The 26,531-nt window shown below is 40.2% G+C and overlaps 1 protein-coding gene across 1 annotated transcript; it reads left to right on the top strand.

Moving 5' to 3' along the window:
- Window positions 1-25,954, top strand: hdac11 (histone deacetylase 11). Its single transcript, XM_030051180.1, has 11 exons — window positions 1-190; window positions 692-751; window positions 891-1,039; window positions 2,254-2,354; window positions 3,419-3,535; window positions 7,575-7,617; window positions 9,475-9,551; window positions 10,743-10,805; window positions 17,308-17,404; window positions 20,618-20,796; window positions 22,410-25,954. Exons 2-11 carry the CDS (start codon window positions 717-719, stop codon window positions 22,650-22,652), a joined length of 1,104 nt encoding a protein of 367 aa, XP_029907040.1. The 5' UTR covers window positions 1-190; window positions 692-716; the 3' UTR covers window positions 22,653-25,954.
- Window positions 25,955-26,531: the final 577 nt, after the last annotated feature.

Raw genomic sequence — 26,531 nt, 5'->3', positions numbered from 1 at the left:
CGTACGTATTCTACGTACACTAGTGGAGGAGCAGGAGGGAACATACAGTCGCAGAAATATTGCAAAAAAATTATTTCTCTCTGTGTTAATGCAACATATCCCGTCTGTATTCTGTCGGGGAGGACACACTGGCAGTCACAAGTGATTATTTCCAGCGTCCACTGCGGACATGCATTATTATACATAGCAGGTGAGTAAAGATTTCCGTGATGCGAGGCAGTGTTTTTCTGTTTTGTGCGTCCAGTCGATGCTGTGTCTCATTAGGGCTGCAGCAGAGTTTTCATTTCAGCGTTAATGTGAGCTGTAAATCAGCTGAGGTCGCCTTCCATAGACATATGTGAGAGGCACGGAGGCTGTCAGTCGGGAGAAGCGTTTCCTTGTGTCATTGCGTCTTTGGAAATGTTTATATACCTAGGCGCATGCGCAAAGTTTACAGCGCATTCTGGTTCATGTAGTTTTTCATTTATTTATTTATTTATTATTTAATTCCCACTCTTGTCTGTAGGAAAAAAAAAAAAAAAAAAAAAAAAAAAAAACAGAAACTGATTATCTCTGCCCAGTAATTGGCTGCATCCATCCAAATTGGAATATAATTATATTGTATCAAATGCATTTATATTAAATTAATGTAAGAATTTACAGCTGCCACAGCATGTGATTCATTTGTCAGTTGATCATTTTTCATTTGCAGATGAAAGTAGAAATGCCTGAAAACAATGTCTCACAAAGAAGATAATGAAGGGAAAAAGAGGTGAGCACAAACAACCAGCCACCCAGTTCCAACTGTGCTTATTAGGCCACCGGGGAAATCACTTATACTCCTCGCAAAATTTATGCAGCAATGCTGTATTGAATACCTTTTGAAGTTTTTTTTTTTTTTTTTATTGCAGCTCTCACCGCACTCAACTGTATGCCAGTGTCCCACGATCATGTATGCCCATTGTGTACCACCCAGACTACAACATTACCTTTATGGGCCTTGAAAAGCTCCACCCGTTCGATGCGGGAAAGTGGGGGAAAGTCATCCGCTTCTTAAAAGGTAGGACAATGCAAAACAGTGGCAGATGGGGAGGACATCTCCTTGAGCTGATGTATGTGGAATAGCTCAGAGTGGATCAGAGAAGCGAGAGAGGCAGGGAACAAAGAGGAGAGTTGCAAAGAGTGGAGAGGTGAGGTTTGGTTGGTGCAGAGGGGGAAAGGCAGAGCAATAGAGCAGAGATAATTAGAGAAACCTCCCTCTGGGAATCTGCAGGTACGGTAGATGAGACCCGGCCCTGGCTTCAGTCTGAGGCCTAGGGAAAACATTAGCTACCATATAAAATAGGGTGTAAGTAGTTTTAATGAATTCGCAAAACTTCAAGAAGTTCAGAGTGCAAATAAAAAGCGTGCCACTGCTGACACAGGAAAACACTTTTATTTTCACATCTAGCACCAGCAGTAATTAGGGAAAAACTGGATGTTATAGCAAATGTATCCAGCAGCTCTTTTTTTTTTTTTTTTTTGAAATAATACAAATAAGTTTCTTTCTGAATTGAGTTTATATTTATATCAAAAATTGGACTTTAGTGTATTTTGAGGATGATAAACATGTTTAAAGGAGCATTTCCCCCAAAAATACAAAAAAATCCCTGTCTGTAATGCAGTCTTATAGTTTCAGTGTGATTTGGTGAGGTTTCTCTTCTGCCATGCCTCCAACAAAGAGCACAGTTGCACAGATACAGTTTACTGGTGTTCTTTGACAGGAAATAGATCCCAATAAATCTCTTCACCCCCAGGGCCTGTGGATTATCTTGGGTATGTGTCACCGTATTTGGAAAGCTGAGTCACTATTGAGGTTTTTTTTTTTTTTTTTTTTTTCACACCTAAAAATTCGACTGTTTGAACTCCACAAAACAATATCCATCCAGCCCCACAGTGTTGGGGTGCCAGGAGGCAGGGAAGATGGCATCATAGTGGAAACACTGGCCAAGTCACACAGAAACTACTGGATATGTTGTTTTTTGTATTTTAGGTGAACTGATCCTTTAAAAGCAGTTTTTTTTTTTTTTTTTTTTTTTTTTTTTTTTTAAGTAAGAAGCCAGAAACTCCAATTTTCCATCATCTCTTGAATGCAGCATTAGTGTGATGAAACTTAATCAGCACATTAAGGACTGTTTGACACTAGAGTACAAGGTTTTCATGTAATTTTCAAGCATCTTTTGCAATACTGGTTTTATGCTTCAACTATTTTTACTGTATTTTTTTTTTTCTCAGAGGAGGGGTTGATCTCTGATGGGAATATCGTGGAGGCCCATGAAGCTACGGAAGAGGATCTGCTGGTGGTTCACACCAAACGCTACCTCAACAGATTAAAGGTGGCTGACTTGTCCCCCGGTGTCCCTGACCTTAGATGTTAGGACATTCATCAGGACAGCATGGCATGTCCGCAGTTTTTCACGTCTTTCCGTTCCGCCCTTTTTCACATGCATCACTCAAAACTGGTGACACGGAAAGGTTGTTCGTTCAGTAATCTGAGAGGAATCCGTCAAACAGACTGTTATCAATAATCAATCGAGAGTCATTTAAAATCAACATTGATGTGATTCTGTTTCACACACCGAGCTGCCAGGAATTACCCTGTGCTTATTGCTTCCTCTGTCATGACATTTTCTTTCTCTATTGTAATGCAAGAGGTGAAATGAGAGACCAAAAAGTGCACCATCGGAATGCAGTGGATTATCCCATAGGGGAATTGGTTCTCATTCAAATCAGTCATGTTGTAGCATATTCAGCAGATAGCTCCTCTGAGTCCCTCGAGTAGCATTAGTCATCCCTCTGCAATTTATCACACAGAGGAGTTGCGTCGGATCCGCAGTGTTGGTCATATACTTGTACAGAATAGTTATGAATAGATTCAGTTAGGTGCGGCCAGTCTATAGGTAGTGGTGATGTAGGAATCCTGAGATGTGACTATAACTCTCTGATATGGGATTGTCTTCTGCAGAAAAAAAAAAAAAAAAGCAAAGCCAGTAACAGTAGTTCCATCATGTTCAAAAGCATCTATGTATTTATTCTCTCTCCCCTCTACTGCATGCAGAACCAAATCTGCGAGGCCTCAAGAGAGGTGTGTCAGTACTCAGCTGTGAATTCGCATTATTCTATACTGTCCTTTTTTCATGAGAGCTGAGATTCTGTGCATAAGCCTATTGTCAGCTCTATAATGTCATTCTTGAGTCAGCTTTTTTCACCCTTACGTCCGAACCCTGGTGTATGCACATCGGAAGAATGCAATTTTGGCCTTCCCAATTTGCCTTTTGTGCTTTGCAGTCAACTGAAGGCCGTTTGTGTTTTTATAATGCTTTCCACATGAGTGTGAGTGACAGAGCCGTGGCGCATGTGTGATTGTGGTCTTTTTTTTTTTTTTTTTTTTCCACTGTAGTGGTCTCTGGTGGTGGCGAGCATTACAGAAATCCCACCTCTCCTGTTTCTGCCCAACTTCCTGGTGCAGCGGAAGGTTCTGAGGCCTCTGAGGACGCAGACAGGAGGGACTATAATGGTAGGATATCTGAGAGCCTGTTTTTGTGCATCTTTGTCTCGTGGTTTAATTTGCAAAATATCTTTCCTTTCCCATACCCATTTTGCCTGTCCATGTACTAAGACCCTCACTTACCAGAGGATGTGAAAGAGATCAAGTTCTGTTGTACAATAATTTTAAATAACAGTATAATCCACAACAGTTTCTGTGCTTTTAATCAAATTTGAGGTGCATTACAAATCACAACATCTGCTACAAATGATTGTGCCCATTATATGCCAGCATCTCAGACAATACAGTCCAGCAACAAATATGTTTAAGCACATGTGTTTAAATTTTTGGGGAAAAATAATTAAATGGATATAAAGAAATTACAATATTGTGTAGCTGTATTTCTGGGCTAGAAAAAGGGAGTTGTGTGCAAATGATTAGTGTGGATGCTCTGTAGGTCAGTTAACTATAATGGAAATGGTACTTTTGTTTCTAAACTGAGGTTTTTGTGGCACAGCAAACTGCATTGTCTCAGCCCCAGAGTATACTGCAAAAGAAGAATTGTGAAAAAATGTCCCGTTTAATCTGAACAAACAGCTGGTTTTTAGCTTTGTTAGCCAGCAAACCAGCCAGCGGGCTGATTTTTACAAAGCAGCCAATGCTAATGTTCTGATGCAATTGCAAGCCACTTCTAATGCCAGCTTCAACTATTACATTAGCTGCAGTGACACACAAAATGTGCATTTTTTTGTGGCTGATGTTTTACATTGATCAAACAACACAGTGCTACTTTGTGTTGGAGTGGAAAGAACAAAGTAAAGCAAGCAGCAGTTAACTGGTGTGTTTGATTGATGTGATTTGTTTCATTAACATTAGAAAAGTGCGACAACTAAAAGCTAAACAAATAGTGAAACTAGTAACATACACCAGTACTGAGATGTCAAACAATAATGATAATGCAGTAATTTATATCATTTGTTACATTGTTACAGTCATTTATAAAGTCCATAAATGCTTACCAGTTTGTGGGGCCATTCAGCTCGTAACTCTAATATTTCCAGCATGATTTTCAAGGCAGGGTTAGAGCACAAGTTTCGCCACCGTAGACTAAAATATTTCTGATGCAATCCATTTTTCTCCAACTGAGAGATCTGATATCTTCCTAAAACTGCAGAAAATGAAGTCCCTTTGCAAATATGCTCTGGATGTCCAACTTATGCACTGGAGAACCTACCTGTATTAGAAAGGTTATCTGCAGAGTATCAAATAGCAGCATCCATACTGGCTCATCCTGAATATTGGGAGCAGGCCAGTTGTGCACTGGCTCTGCAAATCCCCATTACTTTAATAGTCTAAAATATGTGGATCACTGTAGCAGCACTGAAATGTTGAGCTTCTTTTAGAGTGTTTACCAGAGTGTTGCCCACCATACACTTTGTTTTTTTTTTTTGTTTTTTTTTTTATCTCCTGTGATAAAAAATGCAGAGACAAGCATCATTTATTATTGTGCTTGTATCTAGAGATGGCATTTTGTACTTCAAAAGTGAGCTGCTCCGCCCTTGATAATACATAATGTTAGAAAGGATATTCAGATTGTTTAGCTTTGAAACACTGTATCACTTTCAAGCTTTGCATTGGACGCTGCGGCATTAGCAACTTTTTTGTTGTGTTTTGTTCAAGAAGTAGTTCCACAAGATTTACACAGTAAAGCAGCACCCATCTATTTGCCAGATTACAGACAATATGAATAAAGATGTTGTTACGATTTTTTGAAGGATCACAGTCCCATATAGTGGTGGCCCCATATGTCGGCACCTGCTGTTTGCATGCAAAACTGGTTATCAAAAATAATTGGATCACTTGCACATTTCATTTTGCACAAACTGAAGTATGATTACTCCTCTATTTCCTGTGAAACCAATTGGTTCCATCAAATTCCATTAAAATGCCACCAGATTATTTGTACAAGTTCCCACTTCGTTATGCCTGTTCCAGAAACATATGTTATATGGTCTTATTCCTAGATAATGTGCCTTTGTTTTGCAAAAAGTCTGATTTATGAAAGTCCAGGCTACCAATTAAGTTAACATTGAAGTTACCATTTTGGAATCAATAACTGAAAATCCCCATGTGGGGGATTAACTGGGTTGTGCATTTAGGTTTGTTTCTGAGTTTCCTTTCCTTTTCCCTACAACATAAACTATTGATTGATGTTGTCCTCTGTGTGCCACTAACTGTGTATTCAGTAGAGCATAAGGAGGAAAGTGAAAGAGGTTTCTATTAGGCTTGTTATGCAGAAAGGAGGAGTAAGGGATAAATCGCAGCTAAGATGCAACCGTGGCCGCAGACTTGAATGCACATGAGCTCATTAGTATCTGGAAATGAGACACACTGTATGGCTCTCTGAAATTACTGCCAAACAAATCCACGTTCAGTGCATGCTCTTAATATAATTTCAAATGATTTGAGGCTTAGCTTCATGCCAAAGGTCTTTTTATTCCAAGGGCTGCATTTTATCACTGATGTTTCATGCAGCCATGCACATGAAATTAAGGGGCTGTAGTAAAAGATGCCTGGTACTTCCTGTTACATGGAGCACTTATTCCCTCCAGACAGCAGAGTAGTTTAGTCATGGGCAGCGTGTGTGCATACATGCTAATATGTGTTATTACTCTTCCATCAGAGAGGTATATTGGCATTTACACACAGTCTCCACAGCTCATATCTCTTCCCCTCAGGCGTCCTGCACGCTGAGCTCCTGGAATACGTGGCAGACAACTGCCTTTTTCATCCAGCGAAAAAAAAATCTTGACCTGCCTTTGGAATGAGCAGCTATCCCTGCACATGTCACAGTATTGCTCTTACGGAGCTAACACACACATTAGTAGGGAACTTCCTTGGGGCTTTCATGATTATAGCTTATCTGTCTCAACTATGTACGATCTGATTACGCTGGGGCCATCAATCACTGAAACAACTAGGCAGTGGTTTTTAGTTTTATTATTATTATTTTTTATTATTAGATTCATATGGTTTTTCTTTCTGTTTTTGAAATGTAGTATGTAAACCCTGAGTGATTTCCTCAAAGGATGAGGCTATCTAAAGCTAGACAACAGCCTCCTTATGCATAGCCATATTTGTTAGCATTAAATCTCAGCATGTGAGAGGTACAAACACTGGCTGTCTCTCTCCCTGCGAACAGTCTAGTCATCAGTATAATTCACTTTGGGGGCTGTAAGAGGATTCTCCAAGGAAACGTGAAAACATGTACACCATAGACCTTTATTCCATAGGTATTTGTATGCTCCAGTATTACATTACATTTGCATTTTGAGCGTTTGTTTGATGCTCTAATCCAGAGTGACTCACAAGCTGAGCCGGTAAGGGCTTCAGTTTCCTGCTGAAGGACGCTTGGATGGCACATATGGACACATTGATGAGCCTAGTGGCGCTCCCATGGATGAAACCTGTAACCTTTTGATCACAGGTTACTCTTCCCTCCCACCGGCACCGCATGTGTTGTGTGTGATCTCATCTAGCGGGGGGTTGCAGGCCAAAGGCCAAACCACTAAAGGGTAACGAGGTAATGGAAAAATTATTCCATGCTGAAATTTTTGATTACATTTCCTTTCAACTCCATGGCCGCTGTACAGCAACATCCAAGGAACCCCAGGGGTAATTGTGTGACGGCTCTTGTTGTGCGTTTTCCATTGCTTTCTGTTCAGTGAAAAATAATTACATGTCTTACGTGTTGGAGAGAATGTGGTTGGGATTCCTACTTGTCTCCCGTCCAGCATCATAGACAGATTTTGCTGCTTGTGTGAGATTACTTTAAGATATATATATATATATATATATATATATATATATTTAATAAAGTTACATGAAACAGCCTCAACTGTTGGCGTCTACAACGGCAGTTAGGTGATTGTGGTTCCATTTTGTGGCGTCTAATAAGCAATGATAATTTTGCTTCATAAATTGACATTTAATAATGATAGTAGGCTATTATTCCAATGTTTTTCTCTTGCAAAAAAATGTTCAACTGGAACTGTTGTGTCTTCTGCAGGCAGGAAAACTGGCCGTTGAGCGTGGATGGGCAATAAATGTAGGTGAGTCCATTTCTCAGTACTGGCACTGGTCTGATTTAGAGAAACAGACAATCCATCTTTGTGTAGCCACGTGATGTGATTCTAATATGAGGAAAATGGTGTGCCTGATGGACCTTTCCTTTAGTTGACAGCGCCATGCCGTTAATGGCAAAGCCGATCATCCTCCTGATGTGTCAGTGGCTTTTGAAGTCTGATTTAAGTCGGTGACTTTTCTTTTAGAATCACAGTGGGATCACAGCATAACACTCAGCAAGCACGGGACAGTCCAATCAGCAGACATCAGCGTGAACAGCTCACTCTGAAAGCAGGAAACCGGTGAAGCAAGACTCTAATCACCACTGAATTGGAGGCTAGCTCTCTGAAATTATGCAAACATTATGTGAACTTTAAAAACACTTTGTCCAAAATATTAAAAAAAAAATCATATCTTCCCACTAACCTCTAGTGCAGTCTTCCCATCCAGGTAATAAAGTCTTGAAACCGCCTCAAATTTGCATTCATTCCGACCCAGTTTGTTGATGTTACAACGAAACTTGCCGTCTCTGCGGGCTGTCGATTATGCTGGATATCTGCGTCATTGTTTTTGGAAAGAGCTGTTGATGAGTTGCTCACAGGTGAATTTTTGATGTTTTAATGCATATCCATCCAGCTCCATTGCATTAGCGTGCCTAGAGACAGGAAAACAGGCAGACCAGAAACCTTGCCAAATCACCGAAACTAGCTGGATGGATAGATTGCACCAGGGATAAGTGGGAAGATATTTGCATTTTTCATGTTAACTGTTGAGTTGACATCTAAATGATCTTTTTGTCATAACAGATCCATTAGTCCTCAGTCACAAAATGCTGCCTTATGTCCTCAAAATCACTCTTCTCTGTTGCTTGTTGAAGACAGTAGTAATACAGGACTGTCCTTGGGAACAGAAATGAGCTATTTCAAAACTGAATCTTAGCGGCTTTTACTCCTTGATTGAATATGGCACACAATTGAAAAAAAACCCATACATATCATAAAATGTTGTATAAATTCATATAGATACCATCTTTGACAAGGGTGATGGTGTGTGTTGCCTGATGTTTTTGCATTTCCACTCTGACTTGCTGCCATCAGTGTCCGGAGTGACTCCCCCATCTTGATGAGGAGGTCTTTGGCTGAAAAGCCGGGGTCATCCTTTTTTTTTTTCTTCTGTGGTTTGTGCCAAGCAGCGAGGGGAGAAAGCAGCATCAGACTTTTACTTTGCACGTCCTGCTTACTCAGCTACTTCACACTTTGTGTTGATGAATCAGGAAAAGATTGTTCTGCATCAATAAAAATGATTTTAATCGAGATTTTTAATACAGATATAAAGGTTATTCAGATGCATCTGAGATCTGCATTTTGTGTGTCTCAACACTTTACGGATGTAGAGGCAGAGTAACAGAAGAGTGTTTTGGAGGCCGTACGATAAATTATAATCACACCTCGCACATCTCCTTACGTCCCTGTATTAAGATTCTGCTCTCCACCACAGTTTAATGAACATGAGTACTGCAGGGCTGAGGGGGCTTAAGCTCTTCACCTAAATGAATGGCTATCCCAGTCATAAAGCCGCCTCTCAGTCTCTCATTGCCACTCTGTCCATTGCCTCTTCAGGCATTTCGGTGATGATTGAGCAACCCTCACTGTGGTGTCAATACGCACATTGTTGTTCCACAGGGGAACGGCAACCGCTTTCGGAACCAGCAATAAACTCAATAACAGCCTTTTTCAAGGAGTCAATTATGGTCATTTTGAATAATGGACTTCTCAGATGTATAGTGACCTGCTCTGCCGGTCTAATGGCCCTGACATTGAGCCAGGGGCTTCTCTGTTTCCCAGGGGGAGGCTTCCACCACTGCTCCAGTGACAGGGGAGGGGGCTTCTGTGCCTACGCTGACATCACTCTAGCCATCAAGGTAAGACCGATGCTGTCTGCAGTTTTAGCCACTGATCATTAAAAAAAACATTCAATCAAACAGTCATACTCTGGTTTAAGGGATAGTTCACCCATTTAGAATATTTGATAGCATTTCATGCACCCCTGAAGTGGTACATATGGCAGTAGTGACTCTCTCCTCCTCTCGCTGTTGTTGCTGTGCTGAATACTGGCTGGATGGCCCCAGTGCTAACCATTAGCCTGCTGCCATTGTTTTAATATCGCCCCCGGTTTGCTGTCTTTACCACGTAAATCCACTTAAACAAGGTTTAACAGTGCTTTTGCAAGCAACACAAGTGCACGAGCACAATAGCTTTGCTCTAATTACTGTTTATAATTCTACTGTAACTGTGTTTTAATGTGGTACGTTCACTCAAATACACAGGAAAGCAAATATCCTCTTAGTATTTTAAACAAGCAGAAATATTGTCTTAAAACAAACTCATTTGTTTTTAATTGTAATTGTACTCCTTTCTACCTCCCAGCTACTTTTTGACTGAGCAGTACTTGGTTAATTATGATGCAGGGAAAGACATTTATAATAGAAAATGCATAAGTCCCACTCACCAACATTGTTTTTGACTGACATGACAATATACCATAAAGCTGTGCAAGTTTGAGTTTGCGCAGATGGCAAAAATCAAAACTGAGGAAAGTAACGTGTTTACATTGTTGCTGTGCAGTTGGATGTGATATCCAACAGGAAGCCTTTAGTCTGTGGTGCTAAAACACAAACTGTCGAAAATAGACAGGAAGAAAACCTTTATTACACCATGATCTATACCGTCGTCGCACCATAAATAAATTATGGCCAAAGAGATCATGGTGTACTCTATGTATTATTCCTGTCTGTTTTTGAAGGTGGGCGAGTGCTGCCCTCCATCTTTCAGTGTTTTTTTGCTTAAGATGTTTACATGTCACAGAAACCCTTTAGAGCCATCATAACTGCGTTTTTCATAATAGGAGTATGAGCATAACTAGCTTATTTTAACTCAGTCATGATGTTTCCATGCGTCACCTGAATGTAATTTCCCCTAAACGGCTGAATTAAACAGCCCAGGGCATGAACCTGCAAAGCAGAGGTTGTGTGTTGGAATTCTCAATAAGAACGGTAAACTGTGAAATTTGTCGTCTCCAGAGAGAAAGATAATATTTTCTCTTCATCTCTTAGTTTCTGTTTGAGAGAGTGCAAGGCATCTCCAGGGCTACCATCATCGATCTGGATGCTCATCAGGTGAGCCGAGGCCATTACTTCTCTCAGTGTCAATGCACATTGCTGCTAAGGAACTGACATTGATGACAAGATAACCCCCCTTTTACCACTGCACCAATCAATGAGGCTCCCTGCGGGCCAAATTGGCCCTCGCTGTCATATTCAGTGGAATGTATCTAACAACATCTCCACCGGCTAACAGTTGCTGAGTGCTTACGGGCTTTAGATATGCTGGAATATCACTGGCAAATCTGCAGGACCAGTAATGACTTGACTAGTCTCTGGTTTGCTGATGCTATAACAACATGTGTGTTTGACCTAGCTTTTTTGTCATTATTAATTTTTTTTATAACCCTTATCTTCTTGTACTTTGTGTCAAAAAACTGTACAACTTTGCAACTATAACTACAACTTCTGTGACTGCTATAGAACTATTACAAATAATATTTATAAACCTAAAGGAATACAGCAACTTCACTTAGCGTGCTAACGTGTTTGGAGAAAACGATCATCTGGGGACACAAAGTGGGTCTCTATTCTCCTTATTTAAAGGGTTAGTTGACCAATGGGATAGTCTGCCAAAAACACAGTGCAATTAATGTCAAAGAGACAAAAAATGTGTTGAAACTTTCAAAACTTTCTTCACTGTAATGGCAATAAATCCGCAGTTGCCATATTTCCCAGAACCAAAGACAACCGGTGAAACTAAAGACAATGTTGATGAACTAGTCTGAAAGAATTTTTTGCCAGAAATGTGAGTCATATTTTTATTCTGTCTGAATTATGAGTCCAAAGAGTTCTTCAGCCTTGTTTCTAACAGATGAGATATGTCTCAAAAAATTAGGTCATCTCTGTCCTTTGTCTGACTTGGATAAATCCCATATCAACTACAGAAACTCTGTATTCTTGCCTCCGCTGTAAAGCTCCTTTTTCATCTGCAAGTAGCTCAGAAAGCAGCAGCGAGGCTTTAACTAGAACTGCACAGGGAGATCATATGACTCTTATTTTAGTAACATTGTCCTGTTAATTTTAGAATCAATTTTAAGTTTTTATTAGGTACATTTAAAGCAGCGACAGGGCTTGGGCTCAGACAGAGCTATTGCATCTGTTCCAAAGTCGAGATGAAAGGACGAAAGGTAAACTTAGCATTTGCAATGACAGGTTGTGCAGACTATTTATGAATTCAACGCACAAAGGCAAGAGAATGCACAGCTGAAGAGAGTGATCACTGTTGTTTTTATTGTGAAAATCTTGCAGTAAAGTATTAATCTATCCTAACTCTTGTTCTGAAAGGTAGGGAGCCTATTTTTGCTGAGTGACAGTTGGCTTGGCATCAGAGTGGGATTTAGAGACTAGACGAGACTTGGAATAACAGGAGGCCTGTTAGGCTGCAGCACTGCAGCAGGTCAACTGCAACTTTTCCATCTCTGACAAAGCCACCTCATGTGGGACCAGTGTGTGCTTATTATACAGACTTTATAAAAGCAGACAAAGCTGTCACCTCCATCCAGCCAAACGGACCTATATAAGGCTTAATAGCATGCTGTCACTTCTATTAACCGCATCTTAACTATTTAATGATGTGATTCTTTGTTAAAGCATGCGAGTAAGTGGAAAATCGGTTCGCGAAAAGGTAAAAAAAAAAAAAAACGAAAGTATAGAAATACTTGAGAGGGAAGCTGCTTTTTAATGCAAAAAAGACAGTTTTGTATTAATACACACCTATTACAGCCCTCATAGGCTTCTGAGACACAAATCCTATACGTAGACCACTTATGTAGAGCCTTTATATTTGTGTCAAAAGTCTATAAATGCTGTAAAAATGTTTATTAGAAGGCTGTAAGATTGTGTGATCTTATTTTTTGCATTTTACGCTGACTTTCCTCTCAGGGAACTTTTTGGTCACTCTTTCCTCAAGGTCAAGGTCAGATACAGAGAGGTAACTGTTGACTTCATAAGGATTCTGTGGTATATGTTTAAAAAGCATTTTTTTTTTACACATTAGGCCACTGTACATGAAATCATCAAGAATGAGTGCTCAGTCACTTAAAAATTTGATCTTATTGAATTGAAAGGCAACCTGATCTTTTTTAAAACAAATCTTCTAATTCTAATTCATATCTTTCTGATCTGCATAAAAAAACAGCCTGTGGCTACAAAAAAAATTAGTGTCCACTCCATAGCAGAGACTAGACCAGTGTGTGCCCTGGGCTTTTGTTTGCATGCCTCCATGGTATGAAGCTCCTGTTTACAGCAGAGCATGTTTATCGGGTTAGTGAGTAGATTGAGCTCACCCCTAGCAGTTGAGAATAATGACTCAACATTTTAGGGAGCCTGATTATCATATTTTAGCCTTACTTTGTGTTTTCAACGTAATGACTCATATCCACCACCAATTAGCCCTGGGAACTTTGTTAACATTGATGATGTCTCAAGGTTCCCAAGGTCTATGGCTATATTCCAGGAATACAGCTTTATTCATTTTGAAGTATGGGTGCATGGTAATGATGCCCTTTTACCTATATTGACAGAAGTAGGTGATCAATAAAGATGCTAAGTAAATAATTCATGAAGGCTGTACAAGTACAAAAGAGCAAATCTGCATGAAAGCATGGAGATGGGCCAGAATTGCTCCTCTCAGCACATATCAGGGCAGAGAGAAATATTGAGGATGCATGGCAAAATCCTAATTAGGACCCTGGAACATGACACCTAAAGTGCTCTTGTCCTCCACATAAATTGAGATTATAGCCTTTTCTGTTTTGCTTATGCACCAAGACAGCAAATTGTTAGTGTAAAAGCACTGAAAAGCTAAAACAGTAATGATCAATATTTAGTTGCCATACAAGCCGACCAAGTAACAAGCTTTACTGAGCCCCCGCTGTGGAGGCATGCCCATATCTGTTGGTTATTACTGTGCATACACAGTATAGTGAACATTTCTATATGCGGTCAGGTTGTCTGAGAAGGATTTCATGTATGAGACAGTTAAATTGTTGCAGAGACAAGCTTCCACTGTGCTATTTCTTTTTTATGTTGCACATACCGAATCAAATCACATTTATTTATAACACACATAAAAAATGGCGTTGACCAAATTGTTGTACAATAAAATAAAATGTAAAAAAAGTAAAAGCAGAAACGCAGAAGAGGTAACATAACATCACTCTTGCAAATGCATACACGAATAAAAAAAAAGTAAAGGAACAGATGGAAATTAAAATAATAATTTAAAAAAACAAACAAACAGAAGAGTAAAAAGTAAAGCACTAAAGGACACTCAAAGGCCTGTGAGACATGTGGGTCTTAAGTTAAGTTAAGTGAAGCTTTGGAGTGGCTACTGCAAACACACGATCACCCTTACCCCTGTTATTTGTTTAAAGCTTTAAAAAGAAGTAACCGAACCTTGAACTCAGTCCTATATTTGACAGGTAGTGAGTGCAGGGACACTGATGCTGTCTCTCTTTCTGGTACCAGTTAGGGGTCTAGCTGCACTGTTCTGCACCAGCTGCAAGCGAGACAGGGATGACTCTCTAATTCCCAAATATAGAGCACAGCAGTAATCCAGCCAAGAGGAAATTAAGGCATTAGTGACTATCTTCAGATAATGAAATGAGAACAATTTAAGTTTGGTGATATTTCTGGTCCTGAAAGAAACAACCTTTCACTGCAGAGTGTGTTTGGTTGTCACATTGTAAGGCTGGATCAAAAATGACACCAAGATTTGTGGCATGGGCATGAAGGTTAGGTGCAGGGGGCCGTAAGTGATTAGCTGTGTCCCTGTCAGAGTTGAAGGGACCACTTCGGTCTTTCTTTGATGTAAAAGAATTTTTGCCATTCAACGTTCACATCTTGGAGGCAGTCAAGGAGGGAGCTAACTGCATTATTATTATTTTTACAAGGCTCCACTGGAAGGTATAGCTGAGTATCATCCATGTGGCAATAATAGGAAATGTATTTTTGGATGAGAGGGCCTAATGGGAACATGTGCAAGGTGAATAACACTGGCCCTAACATAGAGCCTTGAGGTACTCCACAGCTGAGCAGACGAGGAGAACAGGTTTTCAGTTCTGACAGAGAAAAGTCTATCAGGAAAATAGGAGGCAGACCATTGGAGAGCACTACCCTGGATGCTAGAGTGGTGCTTCAGAAATTCAGGAGGATAGTATGGCCAGCTGTATCAAACGCAGAGCTTAGGTCTATCAGAATTAGTAGAGCGCATTTACAAAAGTCAAGAGACAGCAGTAGATTTTAAGAAGAGCCGACTCCATGCTGTGTCCTGAAAACTGACTGATATTTTTCCGCAGTATTGTTATTTCCAAAACGCGACTTTGGATAAAAATGGCAACTTGGAAATGGGTCAGAAATTATATTGGGTTGTAGTAGTTCAAATTGTACTAAAACAAACAAATTGGACTAAATCAAATCTATCAATCCATTGAATCCTAATTCAAGTCCATCCCGAGAGCCAGTCTATCCATGCATGCATCAGTCAGATCTATCCATGTACCTGTTTATCAATCCAACATATGTAATCTATCTATCTAGAATGTATTATGAATATGGTATACCATAGTTATTGATCATCACTGGTGATATCCTGTCATCTGGTCTTGCAACTGTGCCATAGAAAAAAACATAAGCTTCTGGTCCTTTGCATGATAAAAAACAAACAAACAAACAAACAAACAAACAAGCAAACAAAAAAATAATGAATATGATGAATATGTAATTGTACCCAAATCCTTTTACTGTTCCATGCCAGGGCCTTTTGTCACTGCCCTCAGAGATTTGTTACAGAGTTACAAACGCACTAATTGATAGAATCTTTCTGTTTCCATTATTTCCTTGCCCTTTTGATCAGGCTTTGTTAAACAGAAATGGATGCAACTGGTATTTATTACAGATGTTTGAACATGGTAGGGGAGGGCAGCCATGTGTTTTAAAGGACTGGAGGAAATTTCGGCCATTAAAAGTGTTTTGGCTGACCGTAACAAATGGTAGTGTAGCAGCAGTGTTTTATTGTACAGTATGTGGGGGAGAAGACAGAACTAATAAGCAGTCACTGGGAGAAAATGCAGCATGTGAGCTGATTCATAGTTGGCAAGGCCATCAGTTAGAGGTGGAGAAGAATTCATGCGCTGTTTGCTTATATGTTGATTTAGTGATTGTCTGCAGAAAGCCTGCAGGAATCCTCAGTGCAGCATGAGTTTGTTGGTGTACTTATATAATGCAGCTAAAACCCCGGTGTTGATACCTTTCACGGAAATGAGTCAATCTTACCTTTTTTTCATTGTGTTTTGCACATTGTTTGCACACTGCACAGTGTTTCCTTTCTGTTGCAAAGGTATTTGTTGACCTGCTGACATGGACAGTTGAAAGTTTCATGTAATACTTAGTTTTATTTCCTTCGCTATGTAACATAATTGACTATTAAAAGTGCATTGAGTAAGATTTTTACCGCCCCATAAGACACAGTGACCATAAACTTTTTGTACGGGCAGGGGGTTAAAGGTGAAGAGACAGACTATGACTGAGCGAGCGAGCATAGTTTTCACGGTGATATATTGCCTCTTCACCAGGCGTTTCTATTGGATGTTCTGCTCTAATTACCTAACTTATTCATTTTTATCGTGAAAACGTATATATATTACTTTTGTCAATTCCAGGCTACTATAAGCTGTGCCAGAGACCTGTCGATGTAATTGCAGCTTCTTGGGTGCTGTTAGAAGTCGATAAAAGTCATAAATTACTTAATACTCTTGTAAATGCTATGTTTTTCCCCCAATTATACAATTTTAAAGACAGTTAATAAGCACAGAGATGGGCATCATATTTCTTTTAACTTCAAATCTCTGACAGTACCAGTCATGCGTGGGCTGTACACTCGCTAAGTCAATATATATGTATTAAATAAATGACCTCGTTGTACATTGTTTTTTGCCTTTAGCAGATGCAGCGTTGCCAGATACTGAAAAAAGGTTTTCTGCCTATATGAGTATAGTGCCTTTAATGCCCATTAGCATTCAGCATCAGTGATTTATGCAACTGCTTGGGTAGGATGTTCAGCTGATTCCAAATTGTCCTGCATGCCCCATCTATCCTCCTTTTCTTTGATTAATAGTGGGCTTGGCACAATGGCTAATGTACAGCTGACAGGAGCTAGACAATTGGGCTGACATATGGAAGGGAGGAAATGAAAAGTGATGGAGTAGCCATGCCTTTTTTATGAGTGTTTTAACATTTAATGCCCATGGACGGCGAGGCTATTTATCCCTCATCTAACCCTGTCAGTCACAGCAGCACATCACAGGTAAATAAAATGGATCTAAGAGACATCTGTGTGGACTTTGGCACAGCGAAGTGATCTAGTGGACTGTCACACAGCTGTGAGTTATGGGCTGCTTTGTATTACACATAAATGAAGCGTCATCGAGGGTGCAAACCAATTACCTGATTCAGTCTGTCATTGCGGAATGATCTTAGGGGAGGAGGTGACTTTCTCTGTTCAATTCTTCCATAGGGAAATGGACACGAGCGCGATTTCCTGGATGACAAGCGAGTTTTCATCATGGATGTCTATAATCGTTACATCTATCCGGGAGATGGATTTGCCAAAAGTAAGTGAAAGCACTAAGCTTTTCATGTCATTTTTGTTTTTGTCATCTAAAATCACATGATTCAAATTCATGAATAACATGAGTACTGATGGGGTGAAAGACACACTCTCTTTTCACTTGCACTGTATGCTTCTAGTTGTTGCTCTAGAGACTTGCCAGTGACAGATATTTCACTGTCCTGCGTGACAGTCTCATTTCCATGCCTGCGTCAGGCACATCAAAACAAAATTTATATCCTCAGTGGAGTTCATCACAGCAGCATCAGTATTCTTTTGTACTTTTACTCTAATGCATACTGTCCCTGAAACGAGCATATTGCTGCTTCTGATTCCTGCAGTAGTGGTGGGGGTAGTGGACTGGTGGGAGGTGCTGTTGCTGTCTCCTCTAATTCTGGCCCCTAGGTGTCACTGACTGCCATTTTAATTATGACTTGATTTCACTCCTCCCTCCCCACCAGCAGCGCTTACTCTGTTAGCACACTGCAGGAAATCTGTCACCCAGTGGCCATTAAACACCACAATCAGGGCTTTTATGCAATTAATCTGTCAATACATTAAAGGTGATCTGACAGAGAGCGTATTACTGTTTAACACCGGCTCTAACTATACTCTGCGGCAGTGTTTCCCCTCTATCCCTGTGGTGGTGTGAGACGCAGATCCGTATTATGCACAGTTTTATCGTACAAGTGGAAGTGTAACATCTGCTACAGCACTGGGAGTTACTGTAGAGACTTGCCATGTGGCGTGTTGCAAAGCCAGGGTTTGAATCGTACCTGTTGTGGCCACTTGGGATCCCATCCTCACAGCCTGTGCTTTGCCTCACTGGGAACTGGCCTCACTCCGCCTCCACCCTCTCCTCTTCCTCTTCCTCTCTCTTCTGTTCCTCCATCTTCCACACCTGTCTTTTTTTCTCCTATACTATCTTATCCCTTCACTTCAAAAAAAAAAAAAAAAAAAAAAAAAAAAGAACAGAACCAGTCACAAGTTCAGAACTTCAGGTATCATCCAGTGTCTCCAATTTCAGTTCAAGTGACATCAGAGCACACAAAATGCAAAAAAACAAATTGCCTTTTGTTGTTTGCATGATTGCATCAGTATAAGACTCTTAAGCAAATACTGCTGCATACAGTTTTGGTGTTTCCCCCTGGAGGAAAATGAAAATATTCTTTTTTGTTGGCATCCATTTTTTCCCTGAGTTAACATTGTGAGTGCAGTGATGTCTCAGGTCTGTATGTAAGTCAGAGATATGAGTTGAAATGAACATAAGTAACACTAACTTACATCTAAATGTAAAATTAGCCTGTGTTTTTATTCACAAGACATCATAGTCGCTGATGTGAGTCGACTCTCTCCCATACTGAGGAAGCATAAATATAAACCTGTATCAGGTACATCAATCCTTAGTCAATCGAGTTCTTGTCTGACTACCTTAATATCCTCCTCCTCCTCATCTCTTGTTTTCATCTTCCTTCAGAAATACCTTGATAAACTCATAAAGATAAATGAGGGAAATGTTCTGTTATCTGGTTTTAGCCTATAAGGTTTAATATGGGGGATCCCATTGGTCAAAAGGCCCATTTTTCCAAAACCCCAGTAGTCTGAAAAATATCTGATTGACAGCCCATTAGTCTGATGGCCCATCATCCCAATAAGAAACGCCCATTATTCCCAAATTATGTCCACCCCGTTAATTTCGTTAAATTTAGGCAGTGGTTTCCGCAGGTTAAGATCAGGGTAAACAGGGGTGGATGCATTTCTCGGCATAGCATTGGCAGTCACTGAAGTCCAACAACTCCAGTGTGTATTTTCAGAGCAATGGGCATTTGTTTTTGGGATATCGGATTGTCGGACTCATGGGTTTTTGGTCCATTGGGACATTTTTCGGACTATTTGAGTTTCGGAATAGTGGGCCATTGGTTCAGTGACATAGCACCTTAATAAAACCAAGCATGACCTGTAGTAGAGTCTTCAATTTACAAAACTAAGTTGTACTTGCTTTCACAAAAGTTGCTATCAGTCGGTCGTATGTCTTAGCTTATCTTCGCTACTTCTTGTCAGTAAGGAAGCTAGCACAACCTTGAGCTTAAATTGAGTTTCACTGACATGAACACAGGTTGCTCTCAGATCTGGCACTGTCCAATAGGCTTGGCTGCTCGGTGGAAGTGTGGCTGCATCGTGTCATATGTTTTAGTGTTGTCTGCCAGTCATAAAGCTCAATCAGTCACATTATAATTGCATGTCAACCAGCTGCCTCACAGTCTTTAAGCCTACTGCACAATAGCCTGGTCTACGTAAAATAAAATATTTGATAATACTCTCTATTTAACACTCTCTCACACACACACACACCTACCTACACACACAGTTTTCAAGATATTTTTGCATGGCTGGTCATGCTCTTGCCATGTCTAAAGGGGAAACGGTGCTCTGTGAAAATTACATGGTTCAGATGTAAAACTTCTCTCTGTCCATATGCTGTCTTTGTCTCTGCAATTAATTGAGTATTAGACCGATTCAGCAATTAATCGTGCCTCTTCCTGCTCTAAGTTAAGTGAAACAAATGTACATTCTGGTTTGTTTTAGATAAAGACCATAGAGTCCCATTCTGCTTCATGTTTTTCCTCTAAGACACATTTATTTCTTTGACATTTAAGTATCTTCAAAGACAAAAGCACACCATTTCTGGACACTGTCTTCCCTTCAGTACAGTTAAAAGGCTTAAAAAACTACCAAGAATGTCGTTTGTACATGCTATTGCATTCTTCTTTCCTGGTCTTGTCACTTAATTCTGTTTGAACTTTGAACACGAAGGCCTCCTAATTAACCTTTTTCACTACTTGCATTAATGCATTAAAAATGCATACTAATTAACTAAAGTAATGAAACAGAATTACATATATGAACAGTACTGTAGGAACAGAAACTCAATTACTTATCTGAACACTGTATAAGAATTCAATTATCTGAAAGAGAATATTTGAGCTTTGCATTACACTGCATGTGAGGAATGATTTTGTAAGCCTTTACTCTGGTGCAGAAAGAAATCGTTGCATGAAATACTACAACAATTATGCTATGTGTAAGCTAAGAATAGCTGCTGCTAATTTATCATGGCCAATTTATTGATACAAGCTACCTTGTGTGGCTTCAAGATACAGATCAATTGAGGAGTGCAAGTTGCACCATTACAATCTTGATTTCTCTGCGTGTCCAGGAGCAATTAAGAGGAAAGTGGAACTGGACTGGGGCACCGAGGACTCGGAGTACCTTCAGAAAGTCGAGCTGCACTCTGAGGGAGCGCTGAACGAGGTCAGACCTGACATCATTGTCTACAACGCCGGGACAGACATTCTGGATGGAGACCCCCTCGGAGGACTCTCCATATCACCACAGGTATCCCAATCTGTCACTTACCCACCATCTCAATTATTCAGGAGCTAACAAGCAGGTAGCTTTCATAAGGTCAGTCTCAAGAATACTTTTTGTGCCCTCTTAAGCTCCAGGTTTCATATCGTTTTTGACTTAAAGTTGTCTCAGCGGTGGCCTCAGTGGAATCACTCAACTTTTTCCAAAAAGTTCCAAAGTGAGCAAAAACTTACTTCTAACCGCATAAAGCACATGTTCTGAAGCCAGGTGATGGCACTGTGCGTCTACAAGTCCAATATTTACCTCCTTATCCCCCAAAATTTCTACACCTGTTCCAAGTGTTTAACCTGACATGTGGCTGAGCAGATAATGACAAATTTTTAGCTTTGGATTAACTATTCCTTTAAGCATTTGGAAAAGCATGTATACTGTTAAGTTCTATTTTGGTCTCAATGGTGTGGTGTCAGTCTTTACTTGGTCTTGATCCCCTTTGGACTGAGTTTTACCTGGAGCTTAAAGTGATAGTTCTGACCCATATAGTGATATTTGCTGGTCTATAAAAGTGTAACACATCCATCAAGTTTGATCCATGAGCTCAATCTCTGTTGCAAGAACTAGAGCTGTACAAGCTCTCCAGAATAGAAAGTAGAGATACACTGGAAGGCAACATGATTTTGAGTGGTGACATAAAGTTTAAAACATTGTTTTGAAGGATGCACAGGAACACATGTCTGTTTCTTTTCTTTCTTTTTTTTTATTTTCATCGCTCTCCTTCAGTCAGCTGGTTTCCAGAATAGCAGATCTACAGGGTGACATCCTTGAAAGCATTTTTTCAGCTTAGTGTCCCCTGCTCACAGTCATGTTGTTCATTTTGGAGAAGAACAGTTCCAGTGAAGCTGAATGGTGACAGAGAAGGATTTAATGGACCAAATTTGTTGGATGTATTAAACTTACATGGAAAAATAACAGCAAATAACACTATATAGGTAAGAATCCAAGCTGTAATGGACCTGTCTGTATTTTGACTTGGACTCTACTGCAGTGGTCTACACCACATCCATGTTATCAGGTGTTTTCCCATTGGACACAAACTGGTTAAACTCAATATTGTCCTCCAAGACTGTGTCCGATTGAAGTAAATCAATCAAATTGGATGGGATCTCTTCTCTGTTCACATTCCATTTTGTGATTTAGGCTGATAAATGGGCACATTTTTACATAAAGCTCTTGCTTAATGCAGCTTTAATGATTGTTATTCAACAATTCTGGTTAAACATGTGTTTCTGCCATGGCTAATAATGTCCAGAATCAATCCTGGTGTCAGAAAATTGCTCCATAATGAATGTGAATTGTGACACAAGCTGTTCCCATCTCAATTCCCAGACCAACAGGGGATCTGTGTTTCCTCGCGGTCCCTCCCATACATGCCGGCTCGAGAGTCTTATTAGTGCTCCCGTGTGGAGAAGTGAGATGTGAGAACAGTCGGGCTACTTCCAGCCCCTCCCTTGTTGCAAGGGAATGTGCATAGACATTCTGTTTTCAGCATGACAGAGTTCAAAGAAATTATGATTACCATCGCAGGCTGTGGATAGAGTGACATACCAGGTTTTCTCTTCTTGTCCCCCCTCATCCTCTGCCAGGGTATTGTAAAGAGAGATGAAATCGTGTTCAGGGCTGCGAAGCGACGGGGCATCCCCATCCTCATGGTGACGTCCGGGGGATACCAGAAAAAAACGGCCCGCATTATCGCCGACTCCATCCTGAACCTGCATCGGCAAGGCCTGATTGGAGCAGAGGTGCTGGAGGGGGAGGGATCATCATCGCTGGTGACAAGCATGATGTGCACCTCTGTGTCTGTTGGATCAAAACTAACTGCCGTCTGAATAGCATTAATCCTCGGTTTAGCTCTCAAGGGTGTGGCCTCTGCAGCTGTGGCACTTAAAGGTTCCGGAGTAACTTATTGTGCAATTACGGAAGTGAGTTATGCATTAGCGCATGAATTCACAGCAGTGATGATTTCGTTAAATTATTGCTGTCAAACAGAAATGTGTTTTGATGCGAAATTTATGATGGGGGGCGGGGGGTTTAACGCAATGCCTGTTTGCACACAGAGAGCAAAAACATGAGCTTTGGCGGATTTTTACATTTTGTATGAGAGTTGGCAGTTACTCAAAGGGAATAACGATTGAAAAGTTCAAAAGTTGTGCTGAAACTATAGTGTTCTCCTGACTGCTACCAATTTCATAAGCTCTCATACCACCGCGAAAAAAAAAAAAGGATTTCTTTAAATTTTCATCCTTGTGAGAGTAGTAGACATGATGTTTAATGTAAGTTAGGGGCAACATTTTAGAGAGGTATTCTTTCATCTCAGGAAATGTAATAACGTAATGTCTGACAGATATTATACATTAATAGTCCTTGAAATGGAACCGGGGTTCGATATAGTCACATGGGAGGTACACTGATTATCCTCCATTCCAGTTTATGGTTATGAAGGTGGAAGAAAAGATAATTACACACGAACATTTTAACTACAAAACATAATTCTAATTGTGATGTTTAACCCTCTTGCAGATGATAATGTCCTCCTCGATCCTCATTAGCATTCTGTTTAATCAGGTACTGTATTAGATTAGTGTTTTACTCCATATCTCTTTACAAGATAATATTCTAATCATTATAGAGCTCATGGTGCTTCATTAATCAAGTTCAGCCATTGAGGGTGTTACATACGTACACCTTCTTCTTCAAATCTACTCAGATTTTTTTAAGTTAAGGGTTTACAGGGTCCCAGACATGATTTTTACAGGTACTGAAGTATTAAGAATCTAAGTTTGAGAAGACATTTGAAGCACTTCACAATGCTGTTTGAAGCCGAGCACTGTAACCAGTTTGTGGCAAAGCTGAAAGTAAGCTGTTAAACATTCCCAGTCTCTCCCCTGAAAACTGATGAATCCACTGCAACAAAAACTCCGTCCGCAAGTCTGAACGTTGTCAAGTGATTAATGCGCCGGCCTGCACCGTGGAGATAGACGAAATAACATCAATAACAATGCACTCTGGAAAAAGGTTTTTATGAAGCTTAATTTATGATTGGTTTGTTGAAGTCAGGCGTGCCTCCCCTGAGGATGATGCACATACCGCAGGTCTCAGGAGGCGTGTGCAAAGACAGAAAAGGGGACCCTGAGGAAAAGATCAGCTCGATTAATGCAGCAGCTGGAACAATATTACGGTGTGAACTATCTTTGTTGAGTTCTGTCTCCCTGAGTGTCTATGTATTTTTCTTAACTAAATTATTTTAGTTATAATTTCTAGATAAAACTTTAAAGATGCACTTCCTCTTCCGTCCTTATTTAAACCTGCACTACACTTTTTGCATGTTGGTGGCTCCGGCGGGGTGCAAGTTTACAGATGTCCTGATCTCTTTACACAGTACTGATTTCTCCTGACATCAGTAAACTGCACACAGCGCACACATGTTTACCAGTTTGTGATGCTTTGTATCAAAGAATACTGACAGGATGGGAGTGGTAAAATGTCTAATGTTGGCGAGTCCGGCGTTCTGTGGACGGAGCGCCCGCTCACTGCTGTCGGATGTCGCTCTGAAGATTCAATTTGTCCCCTTCCTGTGTGGCGAAAACTGTGCACACCTGACACCAGAATTTGGTTTATTTACTCTTTCCCATCCCCACTAACTGAGATAAACTCTTTTCTAAAGCAGCCATGCTTTGTGAGCTTTGAGATGGGTGTGTATTGATATTAAAGGAACATTCCAGCCTAAATTCTCCCAAAAAAAAAAAAAAAAAAAAAAAAAAAATCGCACTTATCTTCAGTGCAGTCTATCCATTTAGATAGCTAATGTGTGATTTGGTGAGATTTCCAGTCTGCTGCATTCTCCCCTGTCTCCCCTCACCCGAAACACACTGGAGCTGGATAGATGTTTGTTTCTTGGGCTCAAACCATCATAAATTTACAGGTGAAAAAAGTCATCAATAAACAACTCTTTCCAAAAGCAAGAGTTTGTTGGAAACTATCAAACTATCAAAACTGTCAAGAACACCAGCAAACTGGATCTATCAGCCTCTAATTTGCTCAGTGGGGATGGATAGATATTAGGGTCCCGAGAGACAGAGAACATCACAGCAGACTGGAAACCTTGCCATATCACAGATCCGGATGGATAGATTGTACTAGGGGTGAGTGGTAAAATACTGTTTTTTTTTTTTTGTTTGTTTGTTTTTTTTTTTTTTTGCTTTTTGGATTTTGGGTGAACTGTTCCTTGCCTAGTGCAGCTTTAACCAGGAACGTTGACCAAGACCAAATTCTTATTTACGGCAACAGCATGGGACAGGACAGAAGTACGAGAGAGGTGGAAGTTGCACAAATTTCCACACCAGGGAATTGCCTTGTCTTGTTGGCTACTGAGAAATCCCAGTTGTGGGTTTCATGCATAGAGAATGATGCCTAGAAATCACAGCATCCTGCTCTCACCTCTGGGTGCTGGGTAATAAGTGTGAGGAGAGCTCAGGAAGGAAAGAATTAGACAAACAGGACAAAACTGTTTAACAAATGTTAAGATTCAGGGCTTGGCGGTGATGCATTGTGGCTGTGAATGTGACTATGGGAGAGTTTTGATAATAGAGTCACACCTTCAGTGGACTTGCCTCTGCCACTGCACTAGCTATGTTTTGCTGCGCTGCCTCTGAGTGGACTTGAAGTGGCATTTGGCAGCTACTGCTGTAATGATTTTCTAATGCTTTTTCGCATTAATTATCCTCCACTACTTTGGCTCTACGGTGCAAAAAAAAAAAAAAGAGACGCAGACGTTAGGAGACTCATGATCATTTAAAGCACTAAAAGGTCTGTCTTTGAACAGAATGAAAAGTAGTCTTCTGTTGCTGATCCAGGAAGCTGTTTGGACAGAATCATAATGAAACTGTGAAAGGCGGGCCTTATTAGCAGTGTCAGTGCTAATTAGCAAAACTCTTTGATGTGATGTGCTGCTTTTGAATGGGCCTGAAAGGTTTAACATAGTCTACCTTTAATTAGGACTCAGAATATTATGTAATGTATGCAGCCCTGTCCTTAATACTCGATGCAATCCTAGATTCCAGCTCATTAACTCCTTTCCATGTTGTCCAGCATTTTATCTATTTCAGTTGATTGACTGTTCATGTGCCAAAAACACTACTGAATTTTTCTAAGCTTTCGGTTTATTTTGGGTGTTTGTGGTTTGCGCTGACATTGACATTGAATGATACTTCTATGCATTCATAATAAAAGTGAATAAATCCTCTAACAACCCAAAGGCCTCTTTTGCAAAATTTCATCATTGAATTGCTTCATCAAGTGCCTATGCAAAAAATACGCTTTGTGCATGGAAAAAAATATACATTTTACATAACACTGGGTTTTAGTCAGGACAGTAATGTTGGTGCTATATACTTCAGCATTTCTGTATATTTGATGTTGAGTGTTGTAAGTGATCGCTTTCTTAGCTTGCTTCAGTGTTTCCACAGCCCAACTACATATGATGTAAGAAGGATCGTGCAGAAATACCATAGTGGCTCAGCAAGTAAACATTTAAAGTCCCTTACATCATGTCAGTGTTATTTATTCATCCTGCTGGTACAGTTTCAGATCGTCTTTCTACATTACAGATCGCTTAAAGTGGTCCAAGCTTAGCTGAAATTGTCGAATTGCTGCTATTTTAAGCAGCTGTTATGTTTTAAATTGCTCATTGCCAAACAAACTATAGTTGA

The sequence above is a fragment of the Myripristis murdjan genome, chromosome 5 (genome assembly GCF_902150065.1).
Source record: "Myripristis murdjan chromosome 5, fMyrMur1.1, whole genome shotgun sequence".
Lineage (NCBI taxonomy): Eukaryota > Metazoa > Chordata > Actinopteri > Holocentriformes > Holocentridae > Myripristis > Myripristis murdjan.
This window is presented reverse-complemented; position numbering and strand designations above follow the sequence as displayed.

Bases quoted from the DNA above. Each gene is read 5' to 3' on its own strand.
- hdac11 (XM_030051180.1), top strand. From the start codon at position 717: ATGTCTCACAAAGAAGATAATGAAGGGAAAAAGAG. The intron at 17,405-20,617 runs GTAAGTGAAAGC...CTGCGTGTCCAG, and splicing joins GGGAGATGGATTTGCCAAAA to GAGCAATTAAGAGGAAAGTG. The intron at 20,797-22,409 runs GTATCCCAATCT...ATCCTCTGCCAG, and splicing joins GACTCTCCATATCACCACAG to GGTATTGTAAAGAGAGATGA.